This window comes from Haematobia irritans, chromosome 3 (genome assembly GCF_050003625.1).
Source record: "Haematobia irritans isolate KBUSLIRL chromosome 3, ASM5000362v1, whole genome shotgun sequence".
NCBI classification, from domain to species: domain Eukaryota; kingdom Metazoa; phylum Arthropoda; class Insecta; order Diptera; family Muscidae; genus Haematobia; species Haematobia irritans.
The window spans coordinates 94,309,071-94,333,078 of record NC_134399.1 but is presented as its reverse complement, the minus strand read 5'-3'; the positions used below and the strand labels follow the sequence as shown (position 1 = coordinate 94,333,078).

Genomic DNA, 24,008 nt, shown 5'->3' with positions numbered 1-24,008 from the left:
TAGAAAATTTTGTCTAAATTTTATTTCTATAGAAAATTTTGTCAAAATCTTATGTCTATAGAAAATTTTGTCAAAATTTTAGTTCCATAGAAAATGTTGTCAAAATTTTAGTTCTATAGAAAATTTTGTCAAAATTTTATTTCTATAGAAAATTTTGTCAAAATCTTATGTCTATAAAAAATTTTGTAAAAATCTATGTCTATAGAAAGTTTTGTCAAAATTTATTTTTATAGAAAATTTTGACAAAATCTTATGTCTATAGAAAATTTTGTCAAAATTTTATTTCTGTAGAAAATTTTGTTAAAATTTTATTTCTGTAGAAAATTTTGTCTAAATTTATTTTTAAAGAAAATTTTGTCAAAATCTTATGTCTATAGAAATTTTTGTCAAAATTTTATTTCTGTAGAAAATTTTGTTAAAATTTTATTTCTATAGAAAATTTTGTCTAAATCTTATGTCTATAGAAAATTTTGTCAAAATGTTATTTCTATATAAAATTTTGTTAAAATTTTATTTTTATAGAAAATTTTGTCAAAATTTTATTTCTATAGAGAATTTTGTCAAAATTGTATTTCTATAGAAAATTTTGTCAAAATTTTATTTTTGTAGAAAATTTTGTCAAAATTTTATTTCTATAGAAAATTTTGTCAAAATTTTATTTCTACAGAAAATTTTGTCAAAATTTATTTTTATAGAAAATTTTGTCAAAATGTTATTTCTATAGAGAATTTTGTCAAAATTTTATTTCCATAGAAAATTTTGTCTAATCTTTATTTCTATAGAAAATTTTGTCAAAATTTTATTTTAATGGAAAATTTTGTCAAAATTTTATTTCCATAGAAAATTTTGTCTAAATTTAATTTCCATAGAAAATTTTGTCAAAATTTATTTTTATAGAAAATTTTGTCAAAATCTTATGTCTATAGAAATTTTTGTCAAAATTTTATTTCTGTAGAAAATTTTGTTAAAATTTTATTTCTATAGAAAATTTTGTCTAAATCTTATGTCTATAGAAAATTTTGTCAAAATGTTATTTCTATATAAAATTTTGTCAACATTTTAATTCTATAGAAAATTTTAATTCTTAGAAAATGTTATTAAAAGTTTATTTCTTTATTTTATTAAAATTGTATTTCTTAGAAAATTTTGTCAAAAAGTTATTTATTTGTTTATTTACAATCCTTAGAGGCTAGCAATTTTAAAAATAAATTAAATGTAAAGTATTAATCAATTTATTTAGAGAAATTTAAAAATCCAAATTAAAGTTTCATTCAATTTGTTAAATTCTTTAAAAAAAATTGTTTCTATAGAAAACTTTGTTAAAATTTTATTTCTATAGAAAATTTTGTCAAAATCTTATGCCTGTAGAAATTTTTGTCAAAATTTTATTTCTACAGAAAATTTTGTTAAAATTTTGTTTCTTAGAAAATATTGTTAAAATTTTATTTCTATAGAAAATTTTGTTAAAATTTTATTTCTATAGAAAAAGTTGTTAAAAGTTTTTTTCTTAGCAAATTTTATTAAAATTGTATTTCTATAGAAAATTTAGTTAAAATTTTATTTGTTAGAAAATTTTGTAAGAATGTTATTTTTTAGAAAAAGTTGTAAAAATTTTACTTCTACAGAACGGCTGTGAATTACCTCTTGGTTGGAGAGGAATATTTAACAAAATCTACCAAAATATAAAGAATTGTACCAATCTACCAAACAATAAAAAATTTACCATTTTTGATAGAATTCTACCAACTGTGTCAACCGTGCTAGGGACACACAATTGACTTTTCGACGAAACGAATTTTTGTAAAAAAAAATCGAAAAGTCGAAGATGACTTTTTGCATTATTCAGATTTGACTAATTGACTTTTAATAGTTTTTGATGTCGACTCATCGGAGTTTTAAGTTGGCCAAAGACAAAGTCGATGTTCGATGAAAATGATTCAATTATTACTATAGTAATTCAAAGAGAACATGTGGGCGCTTTTATTTATTTTCAAAAGAGATACATACAGACAAGAGATAACATATATAACAAAAATGTACTTGGTTTAACCACAGCTCAAAAAATTCAAAAGTTGTAGAATCGATTTTTCCAAATTTTAATAAAGTCATAAAGTCGACATTTTAAATTTCGGATATTCAACTTTTTCATTCTGATTACCAATCCTAAATGAAACGCATACAACTTCCAGGACATTTTATGAGAACTGCGGTCAATTTCACAACGATGTGCACGCAGAGAAGGAATATGATCAACCCAAATATCTTTCAAGAGCAAAATGCTATTTTTAGACGGACAAAATGGAACTGATAGTTCCAAAAATTTTGTTTTCTCGCCAAAAATATATATCAGATATATAATTTATGAGAAAATAAAATTGTTGCGATAAACATGTTACATGTTCCCCTTCCAAAAATAACATTTTGCTCTTGACACTTATTGGAGACGATCATATTCCTTCTCTGGGTGTGTTAGGGTGTCGCCTAACAATATTTCTATACAAATTTCTATAATTATATTTTTAAATGTTTTCTTTATTTAAAGGTTATCGATGATATATCCGGTTCAGTTAGCATAAATGTACCAGAAAGAAATGTTCCAAAAATACAAATAGAAAAGGCCGATGCTGACAGTGATGATGAGTTGGAAATTCATGGAAAAAGAAGGTGAGTTTCCATTCTTTGTATTAAAAAAATTTTAAATTTCGTAAAATTTTCTCGTAAGTAATGCACTGCTGACGGTTGTATATTCAACCCAAAAAGTTTACTTGTATCCTAAAATTTTAACGTTCACATGAATATTTTGGTATTATCCGAATATCCTAATTTTCTCAAAGTCCACAAAGTTGTTCCCATACCTAAAACAATAAATTCACCGTTTAAAATTTAAATTAACCGCTGTTTATTTTACGTTAATTTAAATTTAAACTTTGAAGCTTTTAATCATTAAGAGAAATTTTACAAACTTAGCTTAGTTCTCTTTCGTGCTTAAAGAACCACACAACTAAGAGAGAAAATATCTACAGAAATTAGCTTTGTATTCGTGGAAATGTGCGATCACAAAAGAAAATATTTCTGTTGCTGTTAGTTCACATTCTGATATCAAATTGCAAAAATGTATTAGAGCTGTACGTCGCGACGTACTAGATTATATCTAGCTATTACAAAAGAAATATTAAATTTAATATGGTGAAAATTTTTAATACACTGAAAAATAAAATAATAAATTTCCTTCAATGTTTAAAATATTGGTTTAAAGACTTAAAATTTGCTTCCCAACTAATGGTATCTGTCTTTCCAATAATGAAGTTTTAGGAAAACCATTTAAGACATCTTCTATTTTTCAAAGTTTTTTAGTTTTATGGTGAGATGCAAAAAGTCAAAAAATTTTAAGATAATTTCAATAATTTTGAGGAATTTTTCAAAACTTATGAAAAAAAAAAATAAAATATTTAAAGTTAAAATAAAATATTTATTGTTGCAATACAAAATACTTTTTTCCAAATCATAGCCAATTTCGTTTATATCAAGCATTGTTCTGTTTTGCCTTTTTTGTCTTAAATAAGACACATTTTGAGGTTTCTTATTAAAAATGTGATATAGTAGTATTATATATAGTATTATAATATAGTAGTATTTCGATATATTTCGAAAGTTTTTGAAATAAATATATGTAAAATTATATTATTTCCGTTTCCGAAAGTTTTATGTACCAAACATCGTTTGTAAGAAAGGGACCGACTAAAGAGTGTGTGTTTTTATACCCTCCACCATAGGTTAGGTTAGGTTATGTGGCAGCCCGATGTATCAGGCTCACTTAGACTATTCAGTCCATTGTGATACCACAGTGGTGAACTTCTCTCTTATCACTGAGTGCTGCCCGATTCCATGTTAAGCTCAATGACAAGGGACCTCCTTTTTATAGCCGAGTCCGAACGGCGTCCCACATTCCAGTGAAACCACTTAGAGAAGCTTTGAAACCCTCAGAAATGTCACCAGCATTACTGAGGTGGGATAATCCACCGCTGAAAAACTTTTTGGTGTTCGGTCGTAGCAGGAATCCAACCCACGACCTTGTGTATGCAAGGCGGGCATGCTAACCATTGCACCACGGTGGCTCCCTCCACCATAGGATGGGGGGTATATTAACTTTGTCATTCCGTTTGTAACACATCGAAATATTGCTCTAAGACCCTATAATATATACTTATTCTGGGTCGTGGTGAAATTCTGGGTCGATCTAAGCATGTCCGTCCGTCCGTCAGTCCGTCCGTCTATTGAAATCACGCTAACTTCCGAACGAAACAAGCTATCGACTTGAAACTTGGCACAAGTAGTTGTTATTGATGTAGGCCGGATGGTGTAGCAAATAGGCCATATCGGACCACATTTGCGTATAGCGCCCATATAAACAGACGCTCAGATTTGGCTTGCAGAGCCTCTTGGAGGAGCAAAATTCATCCGATCCGGTTAAAATTTGGTACATGGTGTTAGTATGTTATATAGTCTCTAACAACCATGCAAAAATTGGTCCATATCGGTCCATAATTATATGTAGCCCCCATATAAACCGATCCCCATATTTGACCTCCGAAGCCTCATGGATGAGCAAAATTCATCCGATTCGCTTAAAATTTGGTACGTGGTGTTAGTATATGATCTCTAACAACCATGCAGGAATTGGTCCATATCGGTAAATAATTATATGTTGCCCCCCATATAAACCGATCCCTAGATTTGACCTCCGGAGGCCCTTGGAAGAGCAAAATTCATCCGATCCGGTTGAAATTTGGTACGTGGTGTTAGTATATGGTCTCTAACAACCATGCAAAAATTGGTCCATAACGGTCTTAATTATAGGTATCAGGCTCACTTAGACTATTCAGTCCATTGTGATACCACATTGGTGAACTTAATTATATATAACCCCCATTTAAACCGATCCTCTGATATGACCTCCGGAGCTCTTGGAGGGGCAAAATTTATCCGATCCCGTTGAAATTTGAGACGTGGTGAAATGTGGTACATTGCGCTAGTATATGGCCACTAACAACTATGCCAAACTTGGTCCGTATCGGTCTATAGTTATATATATCCGATCCCCAAAAATAATCTACCAAAATTTTATTTCTATAGAACATTTTGTCAAAATTTTATTTCTAAAGAACATTTTGTCAAAATTTTATTACTATAGAAAATTTTGTCAAAATTTTATTGTTATACAAAATTTTGTCAACATTTTATTTCTATAGAAAATTTTGTCAAAATTTTATTTCTATAGAAAATTTTGTCAGAAGTTTATTACTATACAAAATTTTGTGAAGATTTTATTTCTATAGAAAATTTTGTCAAAATTTTATTTCTATAGAAAAATTTGTCAAAATTTTATTGCTATAGAAAATTTTGTCAAACTGAATTGTGTACGTATTTAATCGGCCCTTTTTGTTTAATATATACCCCGTATGCACTAACTTACAATTGAGAAGACGGTGTTAAGAAGTTTTAAGATACTTTGCCATCAGCAAGTGTTACCGCAACCCAATTAATTCGTTTATGGATGACAGTATTTAGTACAAGTTTCTATGCAATCCATGGTGGAGAGCAGGGCTGTGGAGCCGGAGTCGGAGTCGGAGTCTTGGAGTCGGAGTCTGAAGATTTTGCTGGAGTCGGAGTCGTAAAAATTTTGCTCGACTCCGACTCCGGCTAAACCAAATTTTCACTTCATATTTTTTGTAACTAAGCTGGTTTTTACGCAAATTAGTTTCCATTGCGTTATTCATGCGATCAATGTACAGCATGATTGTAAATGAAAATCAACTTCCAATTACGACTATCTTTTTATGCTTCCTAGAATGTTAGACTAGCAGATGGGCTGGATCGATCCATTTTAATGCCCATATCAATTTATTTGAAATATTTCGAACAATCGAAATTATTGTTTTTTAATTTTATTTTAAGGCCATATACATATGTGGTATATTGACAGAAATTTTTTTCAAAGTTGTTTTTTTATAGAAAATATTGTCAAAATGTTATTTCTATGAAAAGTTTTGTCAACATTTTATTTCTATAACAAATTTTGTCAAAATTTTATTTCTATAAAAAATTTATTCGAAATTTTATTACTATAGAAATATTTTTTTCTATAGAAAATTGAGTTAAAATTTTATTTCTATAGAAAATTGAGTCAAAATTTTGTTTCTATGGAATATTTTGCAAAATTTTATTTCTATAGAAAATTTTGCAAAACTTGGTTTGTTACACAAAAATTTTTTCAAAATTTTATTTCTATTGATAATTTTATTTCTATAAAAATTTAAGTCAAAATTTTATTTCTATAGAAAATATTGCCAAAATTTTATAGTAATAGATTTTTTTTATTAGAAAATTTGGTCAACATTTTATTTCTATAGAAAATTTTGTCAAAATGTTATTTCTATAGAAAATTTAGTCGAAATTTTGTTTCTGTAGAATATTTTGCAGAATTTTGTTTACTACACAAAAATTTTTCTAAAATTGTATTTTTATTGATAATTTTTTTCAAAATTTTATTTCTATAAGGAAAAATGGTCAAATTTTATATCTATAGCAAATTTTCTCAAAATTTTTTTTCTTACTGATGCTCACTGATACTCACTGCTATAAAAAATGTATTTAAAATTTTATTAATATAGAAATATTTTTTTCTATATAACATTTAGTCAACATTTTATTTCTATAGAAAATTTAGTCAAAACTTTGTTTCTATAGAATATTTTGCAAAATTTTATTTCTATAGAATATTTTGCAAAATTTTGTTTGCTACACAATTTTTTTTTAAATTGTATTTCTATTGATAATTTTTTCAAACTTTTATTTCTATAAAAATTTTGCCAAATTTTATTTCTATAAAAATTTTATTCAAAATTTGATTTCTATAAAAAATTTTGCCAAAATTTTATTTCTATAGAAAATTTAGTCAAAATTTTATTTCTGTAGAAAATTTAGTCAAAATTTTATTTCTGTAGAAAATTTTGCAAAATTTTACTTACTAGACAAACATTTTTCCAAAGTTGTAGGCTCACTGATACTCACTGCTAAGTCGAAAACTTGTAGAAATGACTCAAATTTTCAAATTCTCAAATTACAATCGGCCCGCCCGACTTTAGACTTTCCTTGCATTTCTATTTTTTGTTAAAATTGTGTTACGTCCCATAACGTTAGATTTAAATTTTAAGTACATAGATTTTGTAGAAGTATACACAATTTTGTCTAAATCGATTCAGATTCAAATTCATGCATATGGGAATATAAACTTTTATATAGCTCGCAACAAATTTAAAGGATTTGAGATAGTATCAATAATTTTGGTCCACAAAAACATATACTGATGGTATCTTCTCATATTATGATGGGTATTTATATCATTATTTTATTTATTAGACATTGTCCTAAATTTGAAATATAGAGTTCAATTGGCATCTAATGTGAAATTAAGACCTTTTTTTGCCCACATAAATAAATACGATACTTTATATCGATCCACTTACGGTACCCCCACAATAGAACTACAAATTAGTGGTATTAAAATAAGATTTAGTTATATTACCCGGAGTCGACTCCGGAGTCGGAGTCGAGTTGATGAAAAATGCTGGAGTCGGAGTCGAGCAAAATTGGCTCGACTCCACAGCCCTGGTGGAGAGTACATAAGATTCGGCCTGGCCGAACTTACGACCGTATATACTTGTTCTAAATAAAGTATCTTTAAATCGGCTTGTATGTGCCGAAAACTATACTTTATAAATATAACTTCTTGACTGTCTTGCTTGTGAGTTGATGGTTATACGATAATTGTCTGTTGACGACATTAACAGCTACGTAGCCCATTGGATAGTGTGTTGGCTTACAAACTGTATGGTATGCGGTTCGATTCTCAGTCCGGGCAAAATGTATAATCCCTACGGGAAATTGGTACAAATTGCCACTGACGGACCTATCACAGGACTGACGGACCTATCACCATTTAAAAACTGCGACAAACTGAATCTGGTGATAATTTAATGATTTCCATACTCGCTTGGTGCGATTCGGATAACCAGACTGAAACAGATTTCTAAGAGTTTGTCCGAGACTGGTTCATGAGGACCTGTCTATGGAGTGCTACTACTAAAATGTCCCAGGACGTGTCCTTAGGAACGAGTCCAAGGCGTGTCCTAAAGTGTAAATTTACCCCGTCAATGACAAACCCATGTTAAAGTGACCGGTCCCATACGTCTTGACCAGAGCTAGGACTGGTCCACGCACACCAGGGACTAGTCCTGTACCATTCCTGTGTTTGATCCATTTCCCGTAGGGATTATACAATGAATTTTTATATATCATCTCAATAGAACATCTTGAAAGTGAAGTGAAAATTAATTCCATTTCTTCTTATTAATTCTTCTTATTAATTAAGTTCTTATTAATTAATGCACATTAAAAGTAGTGGCATATAAAGAACTTCCGAGTTTTTTTGTTGGGTAGATGTACCAGTACGTTTGTTATGCATCTTTATTTTGATCCATACTGACCTATATCACTATGTTACATCTATTGCGCATACCTCACATTTACTTCCTTTACAATTCAACAGAATTTACATTTCCATTCATCTGAAAGGCAATTTTTATCCGATTTAAGATTCTTCCAGAGCTTAAACCAAAAGGGTTCCTACACTGAGAAAAGTATTGACCTAGTATCAAAGATTATGCAAGGTGAATTCTTGGACATGCGATTTACACAAGAGGACAAATTTCATTAAAATGTAAATTAAAAGAGTATTCATAATCATTGACTTAAAATTTCTTTTCATTAAATTTGGAACGCCAATTTGAAAGTTGTAACTCTTTTGTTTTGGCAAAAATCAAAATATAGTTGCTCATGTACTACACAGAAAAAAATTTTACGAACATATATCCAATTAAAATCTTAATTGAGTTTTAAAAAATATTTAATTAAAAATTTAATTAAGTCAAAAATTTTTTTAATTGAAACAAAAATCAATCACTAAATTAATTTTTAATTGCATCAATTAATTTTTTAGTTGATATTATCATTTCTGTGATTCAAGACATTTCAATTAAAAAATTAATTGGATCAATTGTGATTGAGCCAGATTTTTTTTTGTGTATACGCGAGTTTTTTTCCAATTAAAAAGTTGATTGAATTTGAATTTTTTTTTTCAATTAATAAATTAATTGATACAATTAACTTTTTAATCAAGAAAGAAACTTTAAGCTAATTAAGTCAATGATTGAACCTTTGTAAAGTTTTAATTAAGAAATCAATTGATACCATCAACTTTCTAATCAAATTCGGAAGACGAAGTCAGTTAAAACAAAAGTGATGGGAATGTTTTTAATTTTTAAATAAAATTTATTTCATACAATCAATTTTTTAATCAAACTAAAAACACTAAGTCTGTTAAGGAAGTAATTGAAAATAGTTACGTTTTTAATTTAAAAATTAAAAGAGTTTTGCAATCAATATCATTAAAATTTTTAATTAATTCCATTAAAAGATTAATTGAAATTTGCAAATCATATCAATTAATTTTTTAATCAAGTGTGTTTTTTATGCCCAATTAAAATTGTGATCGATACTAACATTTTCGTGATAGTAGACATTTCAATAAAAATAATAATTGGATCAATTAATTTCGTAACTCATAAAACACAGAAACTGCTCTCTTTTGATGTGTTATGTTGATATCTTTCGTCAACCCTCCCGGTTTCAATCTCTATTTCTTTCACTATACTCTCTCTCTCTCTGCCGCTCTCTGAATAAAATATCACAACATATATATGGTCACTTGAAATTTATATATGTTTACATTCACACATATTATTTTTATGAAAAATTCATGCCCTAAACATAATATATTCTAACATATTAACATATGTGTCCTAAACATTTAGTGCTAGTTTAGGAACATTACATGTTTGCACTTAAATATATTGTGTTTAAAAAATTGTGCCCGAAACGCATTTTTTTATATCGGAACATATGAAAAACGTATTTTTCTAACAGTGTAGTACTGTTTAGTTAAAATTTTCTAAAAATATTAAAATTTTCTAAAATTAAACAAAAGTGTTCATCCTGGTGGGTTCAATGTTTTTTCATTGCAGGACGAAATTTCTCTCCTAATATATTCCGACCCCCTCTAATACATGAATTGAAGCAAACTAAAAAGATTTTTCGAGCGTTGACAAAACCTTTAAATTTATACTATCCTATCAGAAATCTATTGTATCACCCATACGTTCCGGTAATCATACTGGATTGGATTATCTTAAAATCACAATATGCAAAACTATTACAATGGACTTAGCTTACTGTGAAATTATCGCTTCAGTATATATGTAGGCATGAATGTTTAGTTAAGAACTTTCATAGAAATTTTCGAAAGATAATAAGTAAATCAAATAATTCACGCTTTCAGCGGCAATTTGTGCGACATAAGTTCGCAGTTTATCTTTATCTATCCAACAACGACAAATCTACTTAAACGCTCTAAATGTCTATCTAGGCGAATTGACTGAGTACTACATGTGTGTCTGTAGGTGTGTGTGTATGAGCACGTACTTTATAGATTCCAGAGCAGAACATTTGCAAGATTCAACAAACAAACATTATTTGCTCAGTACTACAATGGATTCGAAACCGATAAGATCACTGGATTTACTGGAGATTTTAGTGAAAATTGTCTTTGAAGTCAGTGTCTGAAGTCTCTCCGCTACGGTAAAAGAAATTCTCGGGCAGAGTGTGTGACAAGTGAAGATATGAATGAAATATAAGTTCGACTATGTGCCATAGTTGTTGTAGAGATGAATTGAAGAGAAAGAAAAAACATGATTCAATTGATTTAAATCTCAGTATTAAATTTAATGTAGTGTCTAAGTAATTCAATTAAATCATCTAAGTAAAATTATATTGTGCAAATTATATGAAAATAAAAATTTTCAAAAGTGAAACATAGTGTCATTGTGTGTCCAGAAAAGCTGGAATATATTTGTATCAAGTATATATATTACAAACAATTATATTGTGTGGTACGTGTAAATGTCATTGAGTAAATAACATTCCCATAAAATTTAGCAATGCCATAAGGTATTGCGACGAAGAGTTATCCAATAGTTATTCATAGAGATGCAAAGAAAAACTTTCGGTAATTTCTACTGCAATCAACTTATACTCATGAACTTAAATAGCATTAAATTGGCTGTTTAAAATATGGTTACATTTTTTTGAGGATAAGTTTATGAACTTTATTTTAATTAACATATTTTTAATTTAAGGAAATTGTCCTTTCTATTGGGCAGATTTTTAACCCAATAATAAGTTTGCATAATCGTTCACTGTGACGCAAAATTGAACTTTTGACTCCAAGCAAAAAATCACTTATCCCAGCCGAAAGTACTCGATGAAAGGAGAAAAGTAATTTCTGGATTTTGCTAGATTGGTTGCCGTTCGTTTTTTATGAGCCTCTATTTTTTTTCGCCAAATTCGATTTTGAGCACTTTTTTGCAATTGACTCGGCTGAATATATTTAGTCGGAAAAAGTTCATCTTCATGCTCAAAACCGCAAAAATGTTGCCAAAATCGACACTTTTATCACAGATTTTTTCCATTTTTAGACTATACCCAGCAAAAACTGGGTAAGCACTAGTGATTCTTTCAGTAATACCGGTATCAAAAAGTTTCTACTTGCAGTATTACCTGGGATTTAAAAATAATAACTTACTTGTGTAGGCAAAAAGTGATTCTTTCTATTAATACCGGTAATCAAAATCATATCTAGTGGTCCGGGTTCGGCTCTACAGTGGGCACCATTAATAGTAGCGATAAGTAATGCCAAATTTCATTTAAAAAACAAGGGGGGCCGACTATATCATACCCTAAACCACCATTACAGAATTAGTAATCATAAGCATTTGTGGGGTAACATATAGGTCTGGGAGATAAACCGCAGTTGAATATTTAAGAAAATTAAGGGGTACATGTCTATGGGTGCTTTGTGTCAATCTGACTATAGCTCATAGTCAATGTTGCCAATGTTCGGTTTACCCTACAAGGACAATAAAGTTCCCTACTTTCCCATACATTCTCAAATAATTTTGCCCACTATATTTTTCGTTAAATTTAAAAAAATTACAAAACAAAAATGGTTCTAAGTACTTTATTATCTTAAAACATGAATATGCAACGCATATAACTTAGAATATAAATTTGTATTACCACCACGGTTACCACAGTTGGATTCTTCCCAAATTATTAATCTTTTTTGTTAAAACTCTATAAAAATAAAATTTTGGAAAAAGTTTCTATAAACAAATTTTTGTGAGAAATTTTTCTATAGAAATAAAATTTTGACAATAAATTCTATAAAAATAAAATTTTGAGAAAAAATTCCACAGAAATAAAATTTTAAGAAAATTTTTTTATAGAAATAATATTTTGAAAAAAAAATCTATAGAAATACAATTTTGACAAAATGTTATATAGAAATAAAATGTTGACAAAATTTTCTACAGGAATAAAGTTTACCACACATTGTTAAAGTTCAAGCCTTGCCGGCTTGTAATTTCCTCCTCTGGAGCCACTAAAATGTAAAAATTATTACAAATTGTGTTGGGTGAATATGTCCTACATTGTGGCCCTACGTCCCTACAAGACGCTTAATATTAGAAAAACCCTACATATAGGGAATTTCCCCTACTTCTAGCAACACTGGCTGTGTTGATATTGCGCCTACGGAGTTAGTATGCCACTAATATTGAGCCCATTATTAAAAAAGAGAAAATCGTTAAATTAGTGTGGGTAATAAATACAAATTTGTAAAAATCGAGCAATATTCTTATGTAAGAGCTACAAGTACGTATAAGTACGATCGGCTAGTACATCAAAATTTTAAATTTGAGTAACATTGGTTAATAAATAAGAGTACTATGGCCAAATTTGGGAAAATCGAGCGATGCATATATATGGAAGCTATATCTAAATCTGAACCAATTTGCATAATATTTTACTGGTTTGATTAATACCACAAAAGGTTACCTTGTGCAAGATTTGAGTAAGATCAGTTAAGAAATGAGGCCTGTATGGTTAAACATAAGGTTATTAGGGGCAAATTTTTCAAAATCGGATGATACATATATGGGAGCTATATCTACATCTGAACCCATTTCGATGAAATTTTGCACATATAGTTAGTACTATAGAGGACTAGATCTAGCCAACTTTTAGTAAGATCGGTTAATAAATAAGGGTTCTATGGCCAAATTTGGGAAAATCGGGCTATACATATATATGGGAGCTATATCTAAATCTGAACCGATTTCGATGATTTTTTGCACATATATTAAGTGCTATAGAAGACTACATTTAGTCAAATTTGGGTAAGATCGGTTGATAAATAAGGGTTTTATGGCCAAATTTAGAAAAATCGGGCGGTACATATATATGGGAGCTATAGCTAATTCTGAACCGATTTCGATGATTTTTTGCACATATAGTTAGTTCTATAGAAGATTATATTTTGCTAACTTTGAGTAAGATCGGTTGATAAATAAAGGTTTTGTTTTGTGGCCAAATTTGGGAAAATCGAGCGATACATATATATGAGAGCTATATCTAAATGAAGGGCGATGGAAAAGATTACCTTTTGCCAAATTTGATGACGATCCGTTTGAAAAAAACGCGCAACGTGCAAAAGGGGTTTTTGTCGAAATCGGGCGATACATATATATGGGAGCTATATATAAATTTGATCCGATTTCTTCCAAATTCAATAGCGTTCGTCCTTGTGCCCAAAAAACTCCCTGTACCAAATTTCATCAAAATCGGTTAATAATTGCGACCGGAATCCTGTGAACAACAAATACATGGACAGACGGACGAACGGACGGACCCCAAGCGCTAGATTGACTCAGGAGGTGATTCTGAGTCGATCGGTATATAATTTATGGGGTCTAAAATCAATATTTCTGGTAGGCATATTTTTTGGCCGATCAAACTTATTATACCCTGACCACTATGTGGTTTAGGGTATAAAAAAAAGTTGCCAATAAAATATACCTTTGTTTTCTAAAGTTGTATAGTACCCAGCAAGACTCCTATTACCAGGTATGAGAGTACGTGTGCCTGTGCCAAATTGATAACAACTTCCTCGTACATATATCAGTAGTAATACTTTTACACGGGCATGACATTGGAGGAAAGTACTTTTTTGCAAGCATACCAGCAGTCGAAAAATAAGTACTTCTTTGCCAGCAAACCAGCTCTCCAAAAATAATAGCTTTACCATAAAAATACTCAAAAAGTGCGAACTCACCCCTGTTGTTTTGTAATCCAACACACTATACCACACTCCACGGCATGGATCTATTCAATGATGTTATTTTGTAATATAAATTATGTACTATACAACTTTAGAAAACAAGGGTATATTTTATTGGCATTATCAATTAATATTTCTGTAATGTAATTTGGCATTACTTTTCGCTACCATTAACGGTGCCCACTGTAGAGCCGAACCCGGACCTCAAGATATGATTTTTATTACCGGTATTAATAGAAAGAATCACTTTTTGTCTACACAGGTAAGTTGTTGTTTTTAAATCCCAGGTAATACTGCAAGTAGTAACTTTTTGGTTACCGGTATTACTGAAAGAATAACTAGTGCTTACCCAGTTTATGCTGGGTATATAATTTATATTACAAAATAACATCATTGAATAGATCCATGTCGTGGAGCGTGGTATAGTGTTGGATTACAAAACAACAGGGGTGAGTTCGCACAGGCATACTTGTACTCATACCTGGTAATAAGAGTTTTTGCTGGGATGCTCTCGAACCATTGAAATTTTTATCAAACAATCGAGGGAAGAAATGTAGCATATAAAATTGCCAGATGAACCCGGCCGGCTTCGCTGCGCCTTCATATTTTTCTTTTTTAACTGAGAGACTATTTGGTAAAAAATATCTAATTTTTAGGGAAGAACCATATCCTTCATAGAATATTTCGAAGAATAGATAAGCCCACGTTCATGGTTCCCGGTGAACACAAAATTTTTCTTTCATCTGTGGTTTAGTTTTCTTGAATTGGTGTTACCCATAGCATTTGTAGTCGTTCAGCAAAATTGACGCTTATGTTTAAGAGAGATTTCACTCATGGAAGTGTTTGAAGTATAGTGTATTAAAATTTTTGCGAATAATAATATAATCAAATCAATAATCAAAATTTCATCAAGTTCATCAACAAAAAAATAAACCGAAGAACTCTTTTAAAGAGTAGGACCTACGAGGGGGAGCCACCGTGGTGCAATGGTTAGCATGTCCGCCTTGCATACACAATTCCTGCTTCGACCGAACTCCAAAATGTTTTTCAGCGGTGGATTATCCCACCTCAGTAATGCTGGTGACATTTCTGAGGGTTTCAAAGCTTCTCTAAGTGGTTTCACTGCAATGTGGAACGCCGTTCGGACTCGTCTATAAAAAGGAGGTCCCTTGCCATTGAGCTTAACATGGAATCGGGCAGCACTCAGTGATAAAGAAGTTCACCAATGTGGTATCACAATGGACTGAATAGTCTAAGTGAGCCTGATACATCGGGCTGCCACCTAACCTAACTTAACCTACCTTCCCAGCACATTTAAAGAAAATCAGAAAACTTTAAATTTTCCAAGAAAATAGAACAAAGAGGAGGTGTACATTCATACATACCGACCAAATATCGAAAACTAATGTAGCGGATTTTTGTCTAGATGCCAACCCCAGCCCTGAAAATTTCAAGCGAATCGAAGAATTTAAGTTCAATTTTCAAAAAGTCGGACAAGGGGGAGGTCCCACTCCCCAATCAGATATCAAAATATGTATGCTATTTTTTACACCAATGTCACCCTCTACGTTCTCTGAAAATTTCAACTAAATGGCTTTATCCGTATTCGAGCTTATGTTAATCGGAGGACTTAAGTCATTGGGGCTTAAAAAGTCGGGCAAGGACAGGCTCACCTCCACGTCCAAATATCAGAATATAATATACCCATATTAATTCCATAACCTCTCACACGTCCTCTGTAAATTTCAAGTAAATCGGAAAGGTTTAGTCTTTCTCACTGCACTTATAAAATGAGTCGGACAAAGGGCATGTGTCCTCCTTGACCAAATATAAGAAAATAAAGTAGCGGATCTTTTTGCCCAGAGGCCACCCCAAATCTTCCCTGAAAATTTCAAGCAAATCGGAGAACTTTGGTCCAATTTTCAAAAAGTCGCGCAATGGAGAGGTCTCCTTCCTCGACCAGATCTCAAAAACTGAGGTACCCTATTTTCACCGCAAGAGTAGCATCTACGTTCTCTGAAAATTTCAAGTAAATTTCGCATTGCTGTTCATGCGACTTCTTAAAAATAGTTAAAAATGTTACATACTTTTACTTGACACTTAAGGGGTACCAAGTCGCATGAACAGCAAAATATTTCGAAATAATAATTGCTACGAGATTTTCATAAAATTCTTCAAATTTGAATTAAGTGGTTAGAAGTGCGATTAACTGATTTGAAGTTCAAAACTTGTCATAAATTACGAGCTACTTTTGTTTTCTGTGTACATCCACGTGAATATGGCAATGCAACGTGTCAGCTATCCTGTATAACAATCGGGTTTTCATTCTTAAATATAGGATCTGTTAGCAGTTATATGAGAAATGCTCGTCACCTCGTTTGGGATTACAATTGATTACAAAGAAAAAATATTTTGATGATTTTAGGTACGAAATTTATTGGTCCGATTAATTTTTAGTTGAAATTTCATTTATCATTTACCGACGCCAATAAATTCTTGGTAATTCTTTCAAATATTTTGAGAAATTGTACTCGGTAAAAAAAGGAAATTCAAATTTATTGTGAAAATTTTGTAAAATAAAGGATTTTCGTATCTCATCTTAAAAGAACTTTCTGTGAAGTCCATCTCTAGAAGAGCGTTTTTGGATGTACTTTAAAGGAAGAATTTAGCACTGAGCTAAGTTCATCACCTATGGTATAACAGTGGACTACAAAGAAAATCACCAATGCTAATTAAAAACAAGTATATACGGCCGTAAGTTCGGCCAGGCCGAAGCTTATGTACCCTCCACCATGGATTGCGTAGAAACTTTTACTGAAGACTGTCATCCACAATCGAGTTACTTGGGTTGCGGTAACACTTGCCGATGGCAACGTATCTTAAAACTTCCTAACACCGTCTTCTAAATTGCAAGGTAGTCAGTCCATACGTGGTATATATTAAACTAAAAAAGACCGATTAAATACGTATATAATTAGGTTTGACAAAATTTTCTACAAAAATAACATTTTGACAATATTTTCTATAGAAGTAAAATTTGGACCAAATTTTCTATAGAAATAAAATTTTGACAAAATTTTCTATAGAAATAAAATTTTGACAAAATTTTCTATTGATATAAAATTTTGACAAAATGTTCTATAGAAATAAAATTTTGACAAAATTTTCTATAGAAATAAAATTTTGACAAAATTTTCTATAGAAATAAAATTTTGACAAAATTTTCTATAGAAATAAAATTTTGACAAATATTTCTATAGGAATACAATTTTGACAAAATTTTCTATAGAAATAAAAATTTGACAAAATTTTCTACACCCAGAGAAGGAATATGATCACCTCAAACATGTTTTAAGAGCAAAATGTTATTTTTGGGTGGTGACCATGTAACATGGTTTTCGCAACCATGTTATTTTCTCGGAAATCATGTATCTGATTTCGGCAAGCAGGTTATATTTGACGAGAAAATAACATATTAGTGACAAACAGGTTACATGGTCACCATACAAAAATAAGATTTTGCTCTTGAAACATGTTTGAGGTGATCATATTCCTTCTCTGCGTGTATGGGAATAAAATTTGGTAGATTATTTTTGGCGCGAGTGGCAACCATGATTATGAACCGATATGGACCAATTTTTGTGTTATTGGCTATATATAACTATAGACAGATATGAACTAATTTTGGCATGGTTATTAGCGGCCATATACTAACACCACGTTCCAAATTTCAACCAGATCGGATGAATTTTTTCCTGCAAGAGGCTACGGAGGTCAAATCTGGGGATCGCTTTATATGGGGGCTGTATATTTATTTACCGATATGGACCAATTTTTGCATGGTTGTTAGAGACCATATATTAATACCATGTACCAAATTTCAGCCGGATCGGATGAAATTTGCTTCTCTTTGAGGATTCGCAAACCAAATCTGGCGATCGGTTTATATGAGGGATTTTGGGATGGTTGTTAGAGACCATATACTAATACCATATACCAAATTTTTTTTCGGAAGTCAGCGTGATTTCAACAGACGGACGTACGGACGGACATGCTCAAATCGACTCAGAATTTCACCACGACCCAGAATATATATACTTTATGGGGTCTTAGAGCAATATTTTGATGTGTTACAAACGGAATGACAAAGTTAATATACTCCCATTCTATGGTGGAGGGTATAAAAATATTTGTACCAATTAAAATTTTAATTGGTTTAATCAAATTTTTGATTGATTTTTACCTTGATTAAAACAATTAATGAAATCAATTGATTTTTGAATTGAATATTTTTGTAACTTCAATAAAGATTTGAATTTACAAAATATTTGTAATACACGCAAAAAAATATTTCTTTCCTCCCAAACGAAATTTTAGACAAACAAAGTTCGTTTCTCATTTGCTTTTCGCTGTAAGAAAGTGTATTTGGAAGAAAAGTATATACTTTTTGTGATAAACATTTATTCTTTTCCAGGATGTAACAACAATTTCATAAAGACTAAAAAAAAAAATTTTTTTCTTGCTAATTGCATTTGCCCTCACATCTTTCTCACATCCACGAGTTTTTTTTAGTTCTTAACACCTTTTCCTGTAATAACAACAATTTAGAAGAAATTATACGAATTTATAAATTTTTAAAATTTTTTTGCCTTTCGCCTGGACGGAGAATCGAACCGTGGACCATGCACTTTGTAAGCCAACACACTAACGACTGAGCTATGTACCTGTTATGGTCATCAATAGATAATTATCCATATAAGTTATATTTATATAGCATAGCTTGCGGCGCCCACGAACCGAATAAACAAAGTTTATTTACCAGAAACAAACATTTAGTTTGGCACCGTGGAGCAGTAGTTGCTACGTCCGACTCTCATGCCAAGGGTCGTGGGTTCGATCCCTGCTTCGACCAAAATTTTTTTTTTTTTTTACATACATTCCACATATGTTCGGAAGATTCCGAAAAAATGTTCAACATTACATTGTACTATATTAAATTTTGAACAGTAAAATGTGTCCTATTAAAGACCTAAAGTCAGAAAAGAACAGTGTTTGATATAAACGAAATGGACTCTGTTGTTGTTTCAAAAATAACTTTTTTTATTGAAAAAATAAAAATTTTGTAACAAACGAATTTTTTTGGTGATAAAAGTTTAAAATTTTCTAAGCAATTCAAAAAACTCTAACAAAAGAAAAACGTTTTCGGCACACGTTTTCCAAACGTTTTTTTTTTTCTTTGCGTGTAGTTTTCTGTGTATATGTTCCCAATGCGTCGCCACCATACGTAACATAAAACGCTTGGAATATATAATAAAATAGATCCTTGTCCTGCTAACTCATTCGCTTTGCAGCTACCTGGTAATTTGCAGATATTAATATTAGGTTAATACTAAACAGTCGAGCCGTATCATTGAGAGATTTCAGGCGGTATATGTCCGTTTTTTAAGTTGAGAAACATAGAGTGCAACGATATGACTTTGGAATTGGAGTATTTAAATGTGGGATAATATTTCGATATAAATATCCAGAGAAACCCTATAAAGGAATAATCAGTGAACAAGAAGGCTACACTAGAAGAAAGTGAACTCTCTATTTCACTAAAGCCAATTTAACTTTAATTTAGTTCATAGAATTATTATGTTTAATAATTTTTTGCGTACGTTCGTTAAATTAACTAAAAAACGGGGAAAAATTATATATAAATTAAGCATAAAGATGTATTAAATTTCTCACAACATAGTTCATTATTTCTTTCAATTTGTAAATAGTACTAGAAATGCGTTCATCATGAACTTCGTATGTCACTAAAGACATTCTTGCAGTTTTGAACTCCAATGTTTCCTTCAAACTACAAAATTTTCTTTAACATGTGAAAAAACTTAATTATGTGTAATAAATTTTCTTAAATTTGTCGAAAAATATTTGCAATACTGTTTAGTTAAAATTTCCTAAAAATATTCACAATTTTTGAAAATGAACCGAAAGTTTTCTTCCTAGTGGGTTCACTGTTTTTTCAGTGTATACAATATCAGTATCGTAATTAAAAATCTAGAAAAATTAGTCCATTGGCTCGGAATATGTTTATATCGTAACTCAAACTCTTAACCTATATGCTCATGGAATATTCTCTTTCGGTTATTCCAATTTTATTGAATCTTACTTTACTCTCGTTATTCAAATATAATTCCGCGAAACAGCCTTCTATTTCCACAAAAATAACCTTTAAAGAGTGCACTGTTCGCAATATTTAAATAACAAATAACTCTCACAACTAATCTTCATAATGAAGTCTATGTGTTAATACATTGACAAATATTTACATTATATTATTTATTTAGTTCAGTATTTTATTGTTGTACCTGCAAAACAAAATGTTTGAAAATACAATAAAATATTGCAAATTAAATTTTTAGATGTGAGTGCCGAAGAAAACATTTTAGAGATATCGTCTTTATTTGTCACATTAATTGCTCTTCTTTGTATATATTTGGAAAAATTATATCAACTTTATTTGAATTAATTAAGAATATAGTAATCTTATTAACAAATGTTTATACACTGAGGTAGATACATTTGTTGTTTAAATTGGCTATATGATAATGATTTGTTATCATACAGAATGGATCGAGTATATGGAAACTTTTTGTACATCAATGAGTGTTAGGTGAAGGGGAAACCAGCCTTGAAGTGGTGAAAAGATCGGTTCTACCGGTACCCACCAAAATAACAATTTCAACAAAGGTGACAATCGACTCAAAAAGAAAAACCGGTTCACCGATTTTCAACGATCTCTGGAAAATCAATGTACTACATTATATTATTTCTTGAAACAATATCGTCTATAAACTGTTGGTTTTAAAGGGTTATGTTGTTTATTATATTTTATATTGTTTACATTTTAATTCTCCGGGCCTGAATATTAACCCGGAGAGGACAGAATTATGCCTATTCACTATAGGAACTATCACTGACCAATTTATAACAAATGGGTAAAACGATACCAGTGCGAAACAAGTAAGGAAAGTCTAAAGTCGGGTGGGGCCGACTATATTATACCCTGCACCACTTTGTAGATCTAAATTTTCGATACCATATCACACCCGTCAAATGTGTTGGGTGATATATATAAAGGTTTGTCCCAAATACATACATTTAAATATCACTCGATCTGGACAGAATTTGATAGACTTTTACAAAATCTATAGACTCAAAATTTAAGTCGGCTAATGCACTAGGGTGGAACACAATGTTAGTAAAAAAAATATGGGAAACATTTAAATCTGAAGCAATTTTAAGGTAACTTTGCAAAAGTTTATTTATGATTTATCGCTCGATATATATGTATTAGAAGTTTAGGAAAATTAGAGTCATTTTTACAACTTTTCGACTAAGCAGTGGCGATTTTACAAGGAAAATGTTGGTATTTTGACCATTTTTGTCGAAATCAGAAAAACATATATATGGGAGCTATATCTAAATCTGAACCCATTTCAACCAAATTTAGCACGCATAGCTATTTGGCACACTTGACTACACTACTAATTGTACTCCTAGTGAAAAATTTCAATCAAATTGGGGTAAAACTCTGGCTTCTGGGACCATGTTAGTCCATATCGGGCGAAAGATATTCTGTGTTCAGCTCAATGTCCGATTCTGTGTTCAGCTCAATGACAAAGGAACTCCAGCCGACTCCGTACGGCGTTCCACTTCACTGATGAGACCCATTTCCACCTCGCTGGCTAAGTCAACAAGCAGATTTAGTGCATCTGGAAAAAACCGTCGCAGTCTACTATCGTAAAGGTAAATTCCAATATCGCATTTAGAAAATCCAAGAAATGTTGATAACCCTCTCCAGCCTCAAGGATTTATTGTTTGATGCGGTTTACGGCCAAGATTGCCACGGTTGGTAGAGTTCTACCAAAAATGGTAGATTTTTTATTGTTTTGGTAGAATGGTAGAATTCTAGATGTTTTGGTAGATTTTGCAAATAAATCCTCTCCAACTAAGAGGTACTTTCATAGAATTTTTCTATAGAAAATTTTGTCGATATTTTATTTCTATAGAAAATTTTGTCAAAATTTTATTTTTATAGAAAATTTTGTCGAAATTTTATTTTTATATAACATTTTGTCAAAATTTTATTTCTATAGAAATTTTTGTCAAAATTTTATTTCTATGGGAAATTTTGTGAAAATTTTATTTCTATAGAAATTTTTGTCAAAATTTTATTTCTATAGAAAATTTTGTCAAAATTTTATTTCTATAGAAAATTTTGACAAAATATTCTATAGAAATAAAACTGTGACAACATTTTCTATAGAAATAAAATTTGGACAAAATTTTCTATAGAAATAAAATTTTGACAAAAATTTCTATAGAAATAAAATTTTGACAAAATTTTATATAAAAATAAAATTTCGACAAAATTTTCTATAAAAATAAAATTTTGACAAAATTTTCTATAGAAATAAAATTTTGACAAAATTTTCTATAGAAATAAAATTTCGACAAAATTTTCTATAGAAAAAAACTCTATAAAAGTACCTCTTAGTTGGAGAGGATTTATTTGCAAAATCTACCAAAACATCTAGAATTCTACCATTCTACCAAACAATAAAAAATCTACCATTTTTGGTAGAACTCTACCAACCGTGGCAATCTTGGACGTAACGAAGAGACGCAAATGTGCAAAATGTGTGTCCTAAATTTAACGAAAAAAATTTTTGAAGCAAATATTATAAACTTTCTTTTAATTAAAATATCATTGTTTTACAGAAATTTGTCCTCAATAGTGTGTAAATTGCGCATTCTAAAATTGAGGTTGCATAATCTTTAATATCACGTAAATATTTTTTTCAGTGTGGATTTAAAGCCAGATAGGTCGCTAAAAAATGTTTTCTTTATTTTAATACCAAAATCCTTAAGAGAATATCAAAATCTATGGATCAAAGTAAACATTTGTTTGAGTGTTGTTATATCGTCTTAGTATTATAGTCATCATTGCAAAGTTTAACCACTTTTAGTCAAGGTAAAAACACCACTTGTGGTGATATTCTACAAATCCATGTCCGTTGGCATCAAATGGTTAACTTCTCTCTCCGTCTACCAATTTATTTATATCATTATTTATTGACGTTATTTATATTATTATTATTTATTGTTCATTCTTTCAGAGATCGTTTTCGAACGAGACGCAGAGCATCGATTGCCCCTTTGCCTGCATTGCGCCTAAACGATAAGGAAATGTTGGCCAGTGATTTTGATGCTTACAGTGTGGCCAGTAATCAGGCCTCTATAACCAGTGTAAATTCATTGGCCAGTCTATTGAGGGAGAAAATGCAAGTAAGTTGAATTTGATCAATATAAGTTTAAAAGATAGTTAAAATACAATTCCTTTCAATTTCAGGCTTTTCCCCAAATGATTCGTAAAAAGAAACGTGAAACCAAAGATTATAAAATCAAAATATTTGTGATAATCATGTTTTTCATGATTATATTTCTGGTAAGTTTATTAACAAAAATATATTTTTCAATTTTATGGGAGTATTGTTAGTTTAGCTATAGCACTCAAAACAAAAGAATTCAATTTTATGTCGAAATAAAAGGTAACCGGTTTGCCGTAGTAACCGGATAACAAATTATTGGAGCCTTAAGC

The 24,008-nt window shown here is 30.4% G+C and overlaps 1 protein-coding gene across 6 annotated transcripts in view; it reads left to right on the top strand.

Annotated features, from left to right (window-relative positions):
• The window catches only part of LOC142230341 (myogenesis-regulating glycosidase-like), a 96,872-nt gene that overhangs the window by 52,640 nt on the left and 20,224 nt on the right, over positions 1-24,008 (top strand). For 5 of the 6 annotated variants that reach the window (XM_075300975.1, XM_075300978.1, XM_075300979.1 and 2 more), the window contains 3 exons: positions 2,543-2,664; positions 23,527-23,695; positions 23,760-23,855. In XM_075300975.1, the coding sequence (XP_075157090.1) occupies positions 2,543-2,664; positions 23,527-23,695; positions 23,760-23,855 (387 nt within the window). Of the gene's footprint in view, positions 1-2,542; positions 2,665-10,663; positions 11,067-23,526; positions 23,696-23,759; positions 23,856-24,008 lie in introns of those variants that run through there. The other variant, XM_075300980.1, reaches the window with a different exon arrangement.